The sequence below is a fragment of the Apium graveolens genome, chromosome 10 (genome assembly GCF_009905375.1).
Source record: "Apium graveolens cultivar Ventura chromosome 10, ASM990537v1, whole genome shotgun sequence".
Taxonomy (NCBI): Eukaryota; Viridiplantae; Streptophyta; class Magnoliopsida; order Apiales; family Apiaceae; genus Apium; species Apium graveolens.
The window spans coordinates 241975662-241988768 of record NC_133656.1 but is presented as its reverse complement, the minus strand read 5'-3'; the positions used below and the strand labels follow the sequence as shown (position 1 = coordinate 241988768).

Here is a 13107-nt window from a genome sequence, read left to right as displayed (position 1 = left end):
GTGAAGGTTAATGGCAAAATCTTTAAAATCTAGCTAGTATTTGATGTTGCATGTAGGGGGGAGAGAGAGAACTCAGGAGAGAGAAAGAAGAAAAGAGAGAATGAGCCGAGAGAGAGAAAGAAGGAGGAGAAGGTGGGGGAGGAAGGAGTAGTATATATAATGGAGTGGAGGGGCAAAAAGGAAAATTGCCCTTTTTGTTATTCTCTTTTTTTTTATTATCAAATTACTAGGAAATGATTAAATAATAAAAACAACTTTGTAAACCCGAAAATGTCACAAATTCATTTTTAATATGAGTAATATGAAATTATCTCTCTCCCCATATTTTTAAATAAATTTTTGAGTTAATAGATTATTTGTTATGGATTTTTCAAATAAATCTCAAATAATAGAATTAAACCTCGTAAAAATCATTTAAAAAATATCAAATCACACAAATAAATCCAACTATAATTTTTTTAAAAATTCTCCTGAACTAATTTAAGAGTAACAAAATAAATTTTGCACCTTGATCACATTTCTATAATTTTATAAAAAGTTTAAAGATCAATAAAATCCTTACACATACACGAAACAACATGCAAACACACAAGATCATCAAATATACTTTGATCCCCTTTTTAATACACGTTCCGTTCAACTTGACGGCCCGACGACACAACTTAATCCCTTAGTTGACTCATCAAAGTGGAACCAGTTACTTTATGTTCCGAGTTACTATTATGCAATAATGGCAATTGACCACAAAATCATTTAACCTTTTATTTATTCACATAAATCCACATAAACCATAACTATAGCACAAAACCATACTTTATTCATTTAATTACATCGCGAAATTCCCCGTCTTTACATTGGTGAAACTAAAGTCTCATTTTCTCTAGTTACAAACAATATTTTATAGCATATATTTACAGAAAACAACAAAATCGTAACAAAGAACTTTAAAAAGTTAACACTTTTGCTCATTTTCCTTTATTTAATTAATTCATAAATAAATAAATTTCATAGAAATTTTAGAAAATTCAAACAACACATCTCACAAGATAACAAACACCCATATTTCCCAAAAAAATATTTTCCTATACTTTTTCATAAAAAATAATAAGAAAATATTTAATCTACAAAATATGTTACACCAACATAACATATATTGACACACAATGTCAAACACAATAAATCACAAAGTTCCTAATTTTTTCTTTTCTAGGTAGCGCTATAGCCTTCAAATATAAGTATTTAATTTTTTTTAAGAAACATAATTTTTTTTAGAAAAATTGCGAAACGATTTTTTTTAAGAAAAAGATGAGCTATATAATTTTACAATTGAAATTAACCAAAATTAATTTTAAAATCAACTTGGAAATCTAGGAATAATAATCATGAGACTATTCTAATATAAACCAATTTTAGAATATAAAATAGAAACTAAATAATATTTTTTTAAATCATTTCAAAATATATCAAATACGATATGCAAATTGATCGTTGAGTGATGGAGAAAAATACACTGAAGTCGAATTTAAAACAAAACTTAACCTTTGACGGGAAAAATTAAATTAAAAACGGAGGGGAAAAACTGAAATTATGTGTTGGAGGGTGCAAATTAGTTGAGTGTGTTGTTTTGATGGGGCAATTAGATTAAATTGATCTAATAGTTTAGATTAATTTCTAATTTTTATTCTAAGTTTAATTTCTATTTGATCATTTACCTAATAATCATATTTAGTTGAAAATTGTATTTAAGGTTGCACCCAACATACAAAATCTTTTAATTGTAATTATAATTGTATTTGGTTGGAAGTTGCATTTAAGAATCTTGTAATTGTAATTGTAATTGTAATTGTATTTGGTTGGAAGTTGCATTTAAGATTGAATTTGTTAAATTAAATGTAATCTTCTTAGGGATTGTTTGGTTCAGCTCATTTTGATATCATGAGTATCGTTCATTTCAAACTCGTGTTTGGTTAACAATTTTAAAATTAGATACCTGTTTCTTATACACATCCGAAATTAAATTTGAAATCAAATTTGATACATGTGGGTTTGAGAGAGTGGTACGAGGTATAAATCAAATTTCATTATCTAATTTTTATTTATAAAGCTAAATATAATCTTAAAACAAAGATCTTAAATATCATGTTTTAATCTTAAATAAGTTGTGCTTATTTTTATTTAATACAGATTATTAATATTTTATTTTATTTGTTTTAAAAATTATAAATGAACATTGAAATTTTAAGATTTAAATTTTTTAGTCACATATATTTAATTTTTTTGTTTGTAAATTGTGTAACAACTTAAATTCGACATATGCAATATATAAAAGTTTGATTCAACCAATTAACCAAAAATATTTAAATTAAATAGATTTTATTCCAAAACCGAACCAAACACATGATATCAGGAATGATTTCTCAACCATATACGAGTATAACCCGATTAGTTATTCCAAACACATACTGTCTTCTGAACCAAACAACAATTTACTTTAGCGAGTTTATTACTTTACCGGGATTAAAAATACACCGTATCCATTATGTTGAGACCGAAGAAAAATATTATTTTAGCGATGTTATTATTTTATCGATAATTAGTTTATTGAGGTTTAACTGTATTTTCACAAAAAAACATTCTCCTTTACTTTTCCAAAAAAAATAATGAGAAAATATTAAATCTACAAAATCCGTTACACCAGCATAACACATATTGACACACATTGTCAAACACAATAAATCACAATGTTCCAAATTTTTTCTTCTCTAGAACCCCCGAGATCACACCAAAAAATAAATTTATATCTACCACCATCAAAATAATAATAATAGAAAAAAAATCCAAAAAAATAAAATAAATCACAAATTATATTACAACCTGGGGCTTCCTTGTCTGATAAGAGACACACTTGCACTTCTCGCCACCTCCTACAGTTCTAATCCTTCTTTCGACAACAACTACTACATCTTGGCGATTTCCGAGGTATCACTTTTTTTACCCCCAATCTCATTTTTACTGTCTCTAAATATTTGTTTTTAACTTCTCTTTTATAGTTTTTATAGTTCGGGTGATTATACGTAGTTTTTGAATTTTAATTGCATGATGTTAATCAGGGTTTTGAATTTGTGATTATTTAGATTATTTTACTGTAGTTATTTATTTTTAACTCAATGTTGATATGATTTATTTTAATTGTAGTGTTCGTTTTATAGTTGGTGCAATTTTCCGTGATTTTTTTTTAAATTTTGATTGCGTGTTTTGAATTTGTGATTGTTTGTTGTGTGTTGTTGTTTCAACTCCATGTTAATGTAATTCGTATCGAATTAAGCGTTGGTTTCATGTAATTTACGTGATTATTGATTGAGGTTTTGAATTTGTTATTGTTTGTAGTGTGTAATTAATTTAACTCCATGTTAATGTAATTCATATCAATTTAAGCTTTGGTTTCGTATAATTTAGGTAGTTATTGATTTTTAACCATTTTTAAGTGAATGATGTGGATTAAGGTTTTGAATTTGTGATTGTTTATGGTATGTAATTAGTTTAACTCCATGTTGATGTCATTAATTTCGATTCAAGCCTTTGTTGCATGTAATTTATGTAATTGTTGATTTTTAAGCATTTTTAAGTGAATGATGTAAATTAAGGTTTTGAATTTGTGATTGTATACTGTATGTAATTATTTTAACTCCCCGTTGATGTCATTCTTTTTTATTCAAGCCTTTGTTTGCATGTAATTATTTATGTGATTGTTGATTTTTAAGCCATTTTTGATTAAATGATGTAAATTTGGGTTTGAATTTGTGATATAATTGGTTTATGATTACATATATGGAGCCAACGGAAGATTGGGGAAACAAATCATGGATGGTGGTTTGTGTTTGTGGAGTGAATTTCGATGATGGAAAGGAAATGGTGAATTATGATGAGTGTGGAGTGTGGGTGCACACGAGGTGTTCGAGGTACGTAAAGAGCGAGGTATGTAGGAGGAAGAGTTAGAGGGGTGAGAATATTGAGGATGAGGTTGCTGATAGTTTGCTTGGAATGGCGAATAAGAGTGGGGAGAATGTGGGGTCTAGCAGGACGACTTGGACAAGGAGGGTTCTGAGGGAGGAGAGGGCGCATGTGCAAGGAGTGGTTGGTGGGGAAAGCGCGGGAACGGGGATTTTTGGGTCGGCGTTGTGGAGGGCGAGCGGGTATGTACATAAGAAGTTTGGTTTTCCGTATAAGGAGTTTGATTGGAATGACGGGAATGAGACTAGTGGTAATGAGGGTGGTGGAAATGAGATTGGTAGTGAGGGTAGTAATGGGGGAGCGTTGTCTTTGTTGAATAATTATAAAACTGGGGGTGCTGGTGGTAGTGTAAGTTTTGGTGCGGGGAAGAGAACAAGAGATGAAGAAAGTAATAAAAAGAAAGGAGAGGAAGGCGAGGAAGTTAATGACTAGAGCAGCCAGCAGAATCGCTCGAAAAAGGATAGGAGTTCCATAAAATCTATTATGAATTACTCTGGCAAGTGTAAGAAAGAGGATTCACAAACTTCTGAGGATGTAAGTGCTTGACAAATAAACTAAACTTCTCTTCATCGTATAATTTGTGTGGGTGAAATATATAATAGAAAGCGTGGCTGAAACTTGAAATATATAATAGAAAGCGTGATATTTTTAGGGATCTTCTAAATTGCAGAAGGGAGCAGTCCTACATCTAGTGAAAGTCTCATAATCTACAAGATGAAAACCAATCAACTTTATGAACTTTATCATTTACATGGTTGAATACTGAGCTTTTACTAATTGCTAGAATTGTTTTACTAACAGCTGGTCGGTTAAATTCCGTCTGCTTTTTGATTTAGAATTGGATTTGTATTACTTGTGCTAAAATTTCGTGTCAATTATGCAATCATTATAAGTTTATCGCCTGGTTAGCATATTATTGATTATCATCTTTTGATGATTTGTTATGGTAGTCAAGTTGATATCCTATTTATATATTATCTTTGCCAATTAATCAAGAGTAGAAAATGGTAATTTTTACTTTTACTCCACACATATATATAGTATATTCTACTCCTGCAGTTGGTTTATTTTTTCCAGTCTAAAATATATTATACATGTTAATTCTTGATGACACGCTTGGTATGATATCCAAATACTAAGGCTGTGATATGATAAAATGTTCCCAATGATGCTGTAAACTGTCAATTACATTGCTGTCGTGTGAACTCTATATTTGTAACTTTCTTAATCATTGGTGCATATATCTCTCCGCTTCTATACAGAATATAAATTTTACAAACTACTTTCTATTGCTAAACTTTCTGCAAGAGTTGTAAACTGTGAGAATTGTTTTGATCTAGTGCACAAACTACTTGCCAAATAGAAACATGTCAGGGAACTAGGAGCGTGGCTGGCATCTTTTGGGTTTCTTCGATTGGTCCACTGAAAATAAATTAAAAAAACTTTCATGTCCATCAGGTCCTAGTTTGTGCAAATTCAATACATCTGTCCTACGATTTCCCTTTTGTTGATGGGCGAGATGTTTTTTACTCGGGAATTTAATGTTCTCATATATGTAATAATTAATATTATGTAAAAATTTCTATATTTGAAAAAAGTGAGAGTAGAGATTTTCACATTTGTCACTAGTGACAAATTAATGATTTTACCAATTAAGTGTACTGTGTGTAGTTATTAGTAGTCTCAAACTACTTGTTGCAAGATACATGTTTAATCAATGTATTCATGCTAGCTATATATATTTTCCTGATGTGCGCCTATTTTTTAAGCTCAATGTGTATGTTAAACAAAATTGCAACTTGGTTCGATGGATGAAATATCTTGCTTGTAAAAATTACATGCTTTAACTTGGAATGACAGTATCTTATTTTTTTGTCAGGATAATATAGACCTTGATAAGCTGAAGGACAGTGAAAGACGTATTAATAGGATTGATCAGATTAGAACAGAATACCTTCTTGAAAAGGGAAGTGTTGCACCCCTTGTTAAAGATTTGCAAAATGATTATGGTTCAAATGGTAAAATGTCAGTTAGCTGTTCTAAAAAGAATGAAGCACAAGTTGATATAAATGATTCTGTCGGTTTCCCTCGTGTTCAGTGTTCACCGTGTGATGAAAAATTGGATGGCTTTGAGCACGGTCCCGTTCCCCAAAAACTCAGCGACCTTGACAAGCACACTGTGGCTGCTGATTGTCAAATCTATAATGTAGTAGCTACTTCTGAACCCGTTATTTTCCAAACCAATGGGCAATTGGTCGGTTTAGAGAATTCTCATCTATTCGAGGAAAGTTCCTCGGAACTTGAAGAAGTCAGACATACAAGAGAACCATCAGTATCATGTGATGCGACTTTTATTTCTGCAGGTCAGCTTACTAAGGATAAAATAGTAGTTTCTTTAAGGAAATCCTCTTCAACCTAAGCAACCACTTTGCTTTCCGGAACCAAATATTCTGATTGTGATAAGACGTCTGATGCTCAGAATTATAAATTCAGAACTCAACAAAAAGTTGTGTCTGAAAAGAAAACAAGTGGCAAGAAAGACAGTTCTGCTGGTGGTTTTGTTAAGGACAGGGAGAGGTATGAAAAGTCAACGAGTTCTGCAAAAGAGCTTCCAAAATCTTTTGCCTCTTCTGTGAAAACTTCAAACCGAAGCAAGATTTCGGGTTCCTCTAATTTCAGTAAAACCTTGTCTGAATCAAAGGAATCTGTTGATGGAGGAATCTGGTAATAACAAAGATTGAGGTTTCTTGCCGGAACTAAGATCTGTGACGGTGGTTCTTACCAGAAAATTAAGCGATGTATGGTGATTTGTGGTTGGTTTAGGCTGAGATTGATCAAAGTAAGTGGTGGCTCTCTTATCAGCTCTCAACTTCTTACCCTCTCAATGTGCCTATGTACCCTTTATATAGGGATCAAGCCTGACGTAGTTCTCGTAGAACAAGAAATCTAATGGGCTTAGACTTCTTAGTCCTAGGTCCAGTAGAAGCTCATCCAAAGTCCGTCTTCCGCTAGCTTTAGGAATGTCCAACTATGAGGCCCAACCGCGAAGGCCCAAGGCTCGTCCGTAATCGCAGGACTTCATGGATAGTGCATCTCCCTGCGCAAGGATAACACTCCGCTACAGCTATTTCCCTTGATGTACGGACACAGGTATAGCCACGGTTCACCACAAATGCCAGACGCGTCCCTGTCCCCCGAATGAGGATAACCCACCAGATAGCAGGACAAGTGATCCCAAGCTCTTGGGTGCAAAGTATAGGATGACTCCAAAGTTCTCCAATAAGGACACCCGTTGAATATAAGAACAAAGTTCCCAAAGCACACACCAAAGTTAACCCCGCATCCCCAATGAGGACACCCGTCGAATATAGGAGGATGCCTTCATTCATCAGGCATACCCCTGGAGGCTTTCAAGCTTTTCACGGACATCCCCCTCCTTGACCGTCTCAAGGAGGGAATTCTTCCAAGCGTACCTGCAATAAATACGTTAGTAAAAATAACCTCCATTGCTCCTCTCCATGAAAGCTTTGCCATGAAGTCACCCTTGAGAACACATAGAGCAATCACAGGACGCGTCCTCACCTTTATGAGACTTGCACCGTCTCCTCAAAAACCGTCATGCACAGCATTCCACTTCCTATGGCGCGTCATGGTAAATACAGGCGCGTCCTACAGTGTTCATTGCCATAAGATCTCATGTGCCAAACACTTTCATAATCATTGACGCGTCCACATATCTTGGGCGCGTCCTCAATTGACCATGCACTCGCCACGCTCCGTTACTACCAGACTGTAACACATCTCCTCACAAGCAGGCACGTCCTCTGTGCCTGGACGGGTCCTCGTCTTCTACAATGTAATATTGAGCTTGAATGCAATTAGCTCACGTTTGACCCGAGTCAATCCAATGCCAAATTTTGGGTATAACAACTACCCCCCAAATTTCATTTGTAGTTAAAAAAAAATTGAAATTTTTATCCTTGAATCCACAACGAAATTTAGCCCACAAATATAGGATACGTCATATGTTAAAGATGCGTCTTTTATTCTCCTTATACCTGTGGCGTACAGCTGTCATCCACGTGGCCGTCCTTCTCCTATAAATACCCCAGTCACATCAAATCACTATCACCATCCTCCATTCTCTCTCTCCCAGAACCGCCATTACCGCCGCTGCAAGAAGTTAAATCCAAAAACTCGACGATTCCACCGACCATTACTCGATTCGTCCTGCTAAATCCAACCCCCAACTTACGAGGTATGCCAATCTTCAATTATCTCTTAATTTCACCGAGTAAATCGACTAGAACGAGCAAAATATTGTTTATATACCTCATGCTTCTATGAAATGTTCGTAGTTTTTCTTGTATGTATATGTGTATATATCTATAATTGGGTCATACTTTGCCTTTTTTGATTCCATAATTACATGTTTCTAAGTTCTTAAAAAACTCCCCCCAAATTGATTATAATCGATTGAGATTCAACGGCATTGCAACCATATTAGACACACCTTCCCGTCAGGGCGCGCCTTATTTTCCTTTGTTTAAGGCACATATTTAAGCCATTATAACTAAAGGTCGCATAGGGGCAACACTTTACTAGGACGCGTCTGCGTAGTGCATTTCACATGATAGATTCTTACGACGCGTCCTCGAATATCTCTAACATCTTTCTTCTTCTTCATCATTCATTCATTCATTTTTTTTTGTGGACGCATCCTCAATTGTTTATTCCTTCTTTTGCAGCTGGAGGACGCGTCATCTTCATCACCTTTCCATCCGTTCAAAGTTCTCAATAAACACCTTGGGATCTACTCTCCATACTTAATCTCTTTCAAACCCAATTTTCCTGAATTTCACAGGACGAGTTGCTTCCTTAGAGTAGAGAGACACGTCTTCGACTCCCTCAAATCAAAGAACTCTATAATGTCTGATTCCAGTTCTAATTCTGTGGATCATGTCCCCATAAGCTCAAGAATGAAAAAGAAGGGAACTAAAAGGCAAAGAACTCAAATTCTCCATGCTAGGGCCGCCATCGAAGATTGGACAGATGATGAGATTATACTCACCACTAGCCAATAGCCCCAAGGAATGGCTGTTTCAGATGAGGACGTGTCCAATTCTCAAGGCGCGGCTCCTTCTCAGGACTCGTCCCCTCTCAGTGTAAGCAAATTTGAAAGGAGGGTTCCTGACCCCGAGACATATCCTGTGTCCCCCCAGAAATCTGATTCTCCCCTGGAACATTGGGAACCTTCAGATGTTGAAGTGGATTGTAACTGGACAAGACTTGGTGCTATATCTAAGGCAGAGAAAAATGCCAGAAGGAAAAAAGACGGTAAGCTAGCCTGTGTAGCTCTTGACTCTACCGCGACTGACTGGGAAATCCAATGGCATATGAAATACTATGACATGGAGGGCATCTAGGTGCGCCCTCTTCGAACCATGAGGCCGCACATCTTCCACATTGGGAACCAAAGGATCCCAAGAATGGTGCTTACACCAAAATTAATTTCCTTGGGTGTGGGCGCGCCCTTGCATCCATACATTAAGAAAATTTTGAAATGGTACAACGTGGCTCCAGTCCAACTATCACCAAACTCATACAAGCTAGCCTGGGCTCTGTATATTATGTACCATAACCTGAGATTGGGCGCACCCTCGATGAAAGAATTTAGCTTCTTCTACAACATCAGGAAATCAATTCTCGGGTACCACTTCCTGGTTGTTAATAAATGGTTGAACAATAAAGGATTTAATGAAGGTAAGATTAGCCATGAACGAGACTGGAAGGAGCCATTTTTCTACATTTATGATGTCAAAAGGACGCGCGTTCGCTTCAACTTAGAACCAAGTAAGCTCAATGTCTTCGACGCGTCCTCTGAATCAGGGCACGTCTTCCGTTTTATAACCTTCTCTCTTTTCTTTTTGTAACCTATTCTCCCTTCTCTAGACAAAAGGACTCAGAAAGAGCTAACAGGAAGGAAGAACAAGAGAGCAGTGAAGGTATTGTAGTATGTTGAGAAGCATTTCAACCTCAAGGACATGATTACCAAGGAGAATTTGAAGAAAATAGGAGCTTTGTCCCCACGAGTGGGTTCTCTCTACAAATTTCGAGATTTCCATATTGGGAAACCCATTCTCACCGTTTCTGAAAAATTCAAAGGGCTCCAAGCCACAGAAATTATTCAGCCAGACATTAACAAAAAGGTGGACTTAGAGCAAGGTAAGGAATTCTTATACATAAGACGCGTCATGGCTCTAGGACGCGTCACTTTATGCTCACCTTTTTCCTTTAATTTTAGCCTGACTTATAAACGTTACTTTACATCTGCGCTGTCACCTTGGGCGCGCCCTACCCCCGGGCGCATCTTTTTATAAAATTCTGTGACTGCTATTAATATATTACTTATGCCTTTCCATATATCCAAAACGCGTCTTAGTTAAGACACGTCACTTCTCTATGACGCGTCATACTCGCACATATATTTATACATCTTTGCATTCGTTTTACTTGACACCTTTCCCTACACTTACACGTCTTTATCTGTCATGCATGTAGAATTTTATATCATAATATGGGCGCGTCTTGTATTCAGGACTCGTCTTCTTGTACTTAACTAATACCTTTTCGTGTTTATATCACAGATATGGCCTCTCTTCCCAAAGGATTCGCAATTAGGGCCTCCAAAAAGCTAAGGGCCAAGAAACAGGCCCCTGCAAAGGTTGATCCGAAGGCAAAAAACCCCACTCCTGTTGCAACTCCTTCTCCTCCACCAAAGGTAATTGACACTACTGTGGAGGACGCACCTTCCAAACGTCAAAAAGTAGTGCCAAACGATCAAACCTTCGTGCTTCGATACCTGGACGCGTCCTCAGCTGGAGATTTCACCGAGGATGAAGTCAGAGGCTGGACCTTCAGGACAGAGCAGCAGACAGAAGAGGCTATGGTTAGGGCTGCAGCTGAGCTTCACTTGCATGTCAGGCAGAGTGCTAATATGTCTGCAAGGCTCAGGGCGCGTCATGCTGTCACTGATACTACTAAAATCCAAGCCGAAGACAAGGTAAAATCTTTGGAAAAACATATCAATTTGCTTGCCCAAGAAAAAGATGCTGAGATCAAACGCCTGGAGGGGGAGAGGGCGCGTCTTGAGGCAGAAAAGGCCGTGTTAGAAGGTAATGTCTCCTCTTTGGAGAAAATGATAGACAGTGTTATCGTACTGAATTCCACCATGCAGCTGGAGCTTGACACTCTGAACAATGACAGGCTGCATGGATGGACAGAGGAGAAAAAGTTAGTTTACCAGCATGGCTTCAAGGCTGGGTTTGATGAGTGGTGCTCTGGGTTTATTGCAAATGACCCAGAGTATACCTTTTCAAAGTTTGATGCAGACACCCAGATATAGGTCAAGGATTTCAGGGTCAGGGCCGCAGATTCTATCAAAAGCAAGAGAATTTTTCTGGGCTTAAAGGAAGAGGACGCGTCCCCTACTCCTAATCCACTTCAAACTCAACCTCCTCATGTAGGAGACCAAGACAAGCCACATGACGTGCCTCCTGCTTAGGACGCGTTCTATGTTTATTTATGAAGTTCTTTTTTGAACTACTTTAGGGTACGGGCCCTATGAAGCCTTGCAAGTTGTAATGATTTTTTTTGAACTTCATTCGCTTGCACTTTTATGAAGTTTCTCTGCCTTAAATATGTAGATTTTTACTTAAGTATTCTATTCTGTCATTTATAGGGGCGCGTCCTGTATTGCGAACGCGTTACCTTTGACCTATTGTTAATTTTTCTACTATCACAGGTCAAACAAATGTCCGTTGTGGGCGCGTCCTCTCTAGTTGAACGCGTCTTTGTTTGTTTTGGAAAATACATGAGCATGGCACCATGCTGTACCTGTGTATTTAGTCAAGGCACAAAGCACAATGGGGCGCGTCCTAACGTTTTGATGTGCCTCACCTTCATCCGCAAAAAATACTTCATCCTTCAGGCAGGACGCGTCCTTAGCAAGGACTTGTCTTCCTTTTTTAGTTATGTTTTGTCAAAATTAAAAGAGCATCAACCAAGATAACTTGGGCGCGTCCTTGGAAATAGTACACGTCTTAGTTCCATTTTTACTTGAGTTTTATTGTTCCGTTTGACAGCCACTACTTCAACTAACATCTATGTAAAACTATCACTCAGGGCGTGCCCTATGGCTAGGACGCGTCATGCAACCAAGCAAACCAAGCAAATAACTTTTGGAAAATTTCATAAATTTTTATTTATAATGTGCTATGGTGTCAAAAGTGCACCAGTCCCACAGCTACTATCCTCTGTGGGGAAATTATTTCAAAAAAATGACCCTTCAACTAGTTCTAAGGTAAGTAGTACATGCACTACCCCCTAGGCTAGGAGGAATTTATTTAATTCTAGCCTATAATCCGGGCATAGCCCTAAATATATAATAAAAGAGGTACGTAAGGGGCCAAAGCCGCGCATTACTGGTAATACTTTCGGAAATATTCCGCGTTCCACGGTCGCGGAAGCAGCTTCCCATCCATATCTTCAAGGTGATAAGTCCCTTTCCACAAGATCACCTTTATTCTATATGGTCCTTCCCAATTAGCTCCAAACACTCCATGTTGGGGGTTCTTCGTGTTGGGCATCACTTTCCTAAGTACCAAATTTCCCACCTTCAGTAATTGTCCCTTTAGCTTCTTGTTATAATACCTTGCGGCACGTTGCTGATACGCTGCGAGCCTTAGCTGAGAATTTTCCCTTTTCTCTTCCAAGAGATCCAAATAAAGCCTTTGATTAACTTCAGCATCTTCCTCTGTATGATGGTCTCTGCGAAACGATCCCGAACCAACTTCCACGAGGACCATAGCTTCATAGCCGTAAGTCAGTATGAATGGAGTTTCTCCCGTAGTAGATCGTGGTATAGTGTTGTATGACCACATCACCTTCGGGAGTTCTTCGGGCCAATTTCCTTTGCGTTCTTCCAGTTTGGTTTTGAGGGTGTGCTTTATTATTTTATTAACAGCTTCTATCTACCCATTGCTTTGAGGATGATAGACCGCTGTAAACTCCTTCTTAATTTTCAAGTCCTCACAT

General features: G+C 37.0%; 1 protein-coding gene across 1 annotated transcript; it reads right to left on the bottom strand.

Annotated features, from left to right (window-relative positions):
* Nucleotides 1-12491: 12491 nt before the first annotated feature.
* Nucleotides 12492-12878, bottom strand: LOC141692229 (uncharacterized). Its single transcript, XM_074496958.1, has one exon. It carries the CDS (start codon nucleotides 12876-12878, stop codon nucleotides 12492-12494), a length of 387 nt encoding a protein of 128 aa, XP_074353059.1.
* Between the last annotated feature and the right edge of the window lie 229 nt (nucleotides 12879-13107).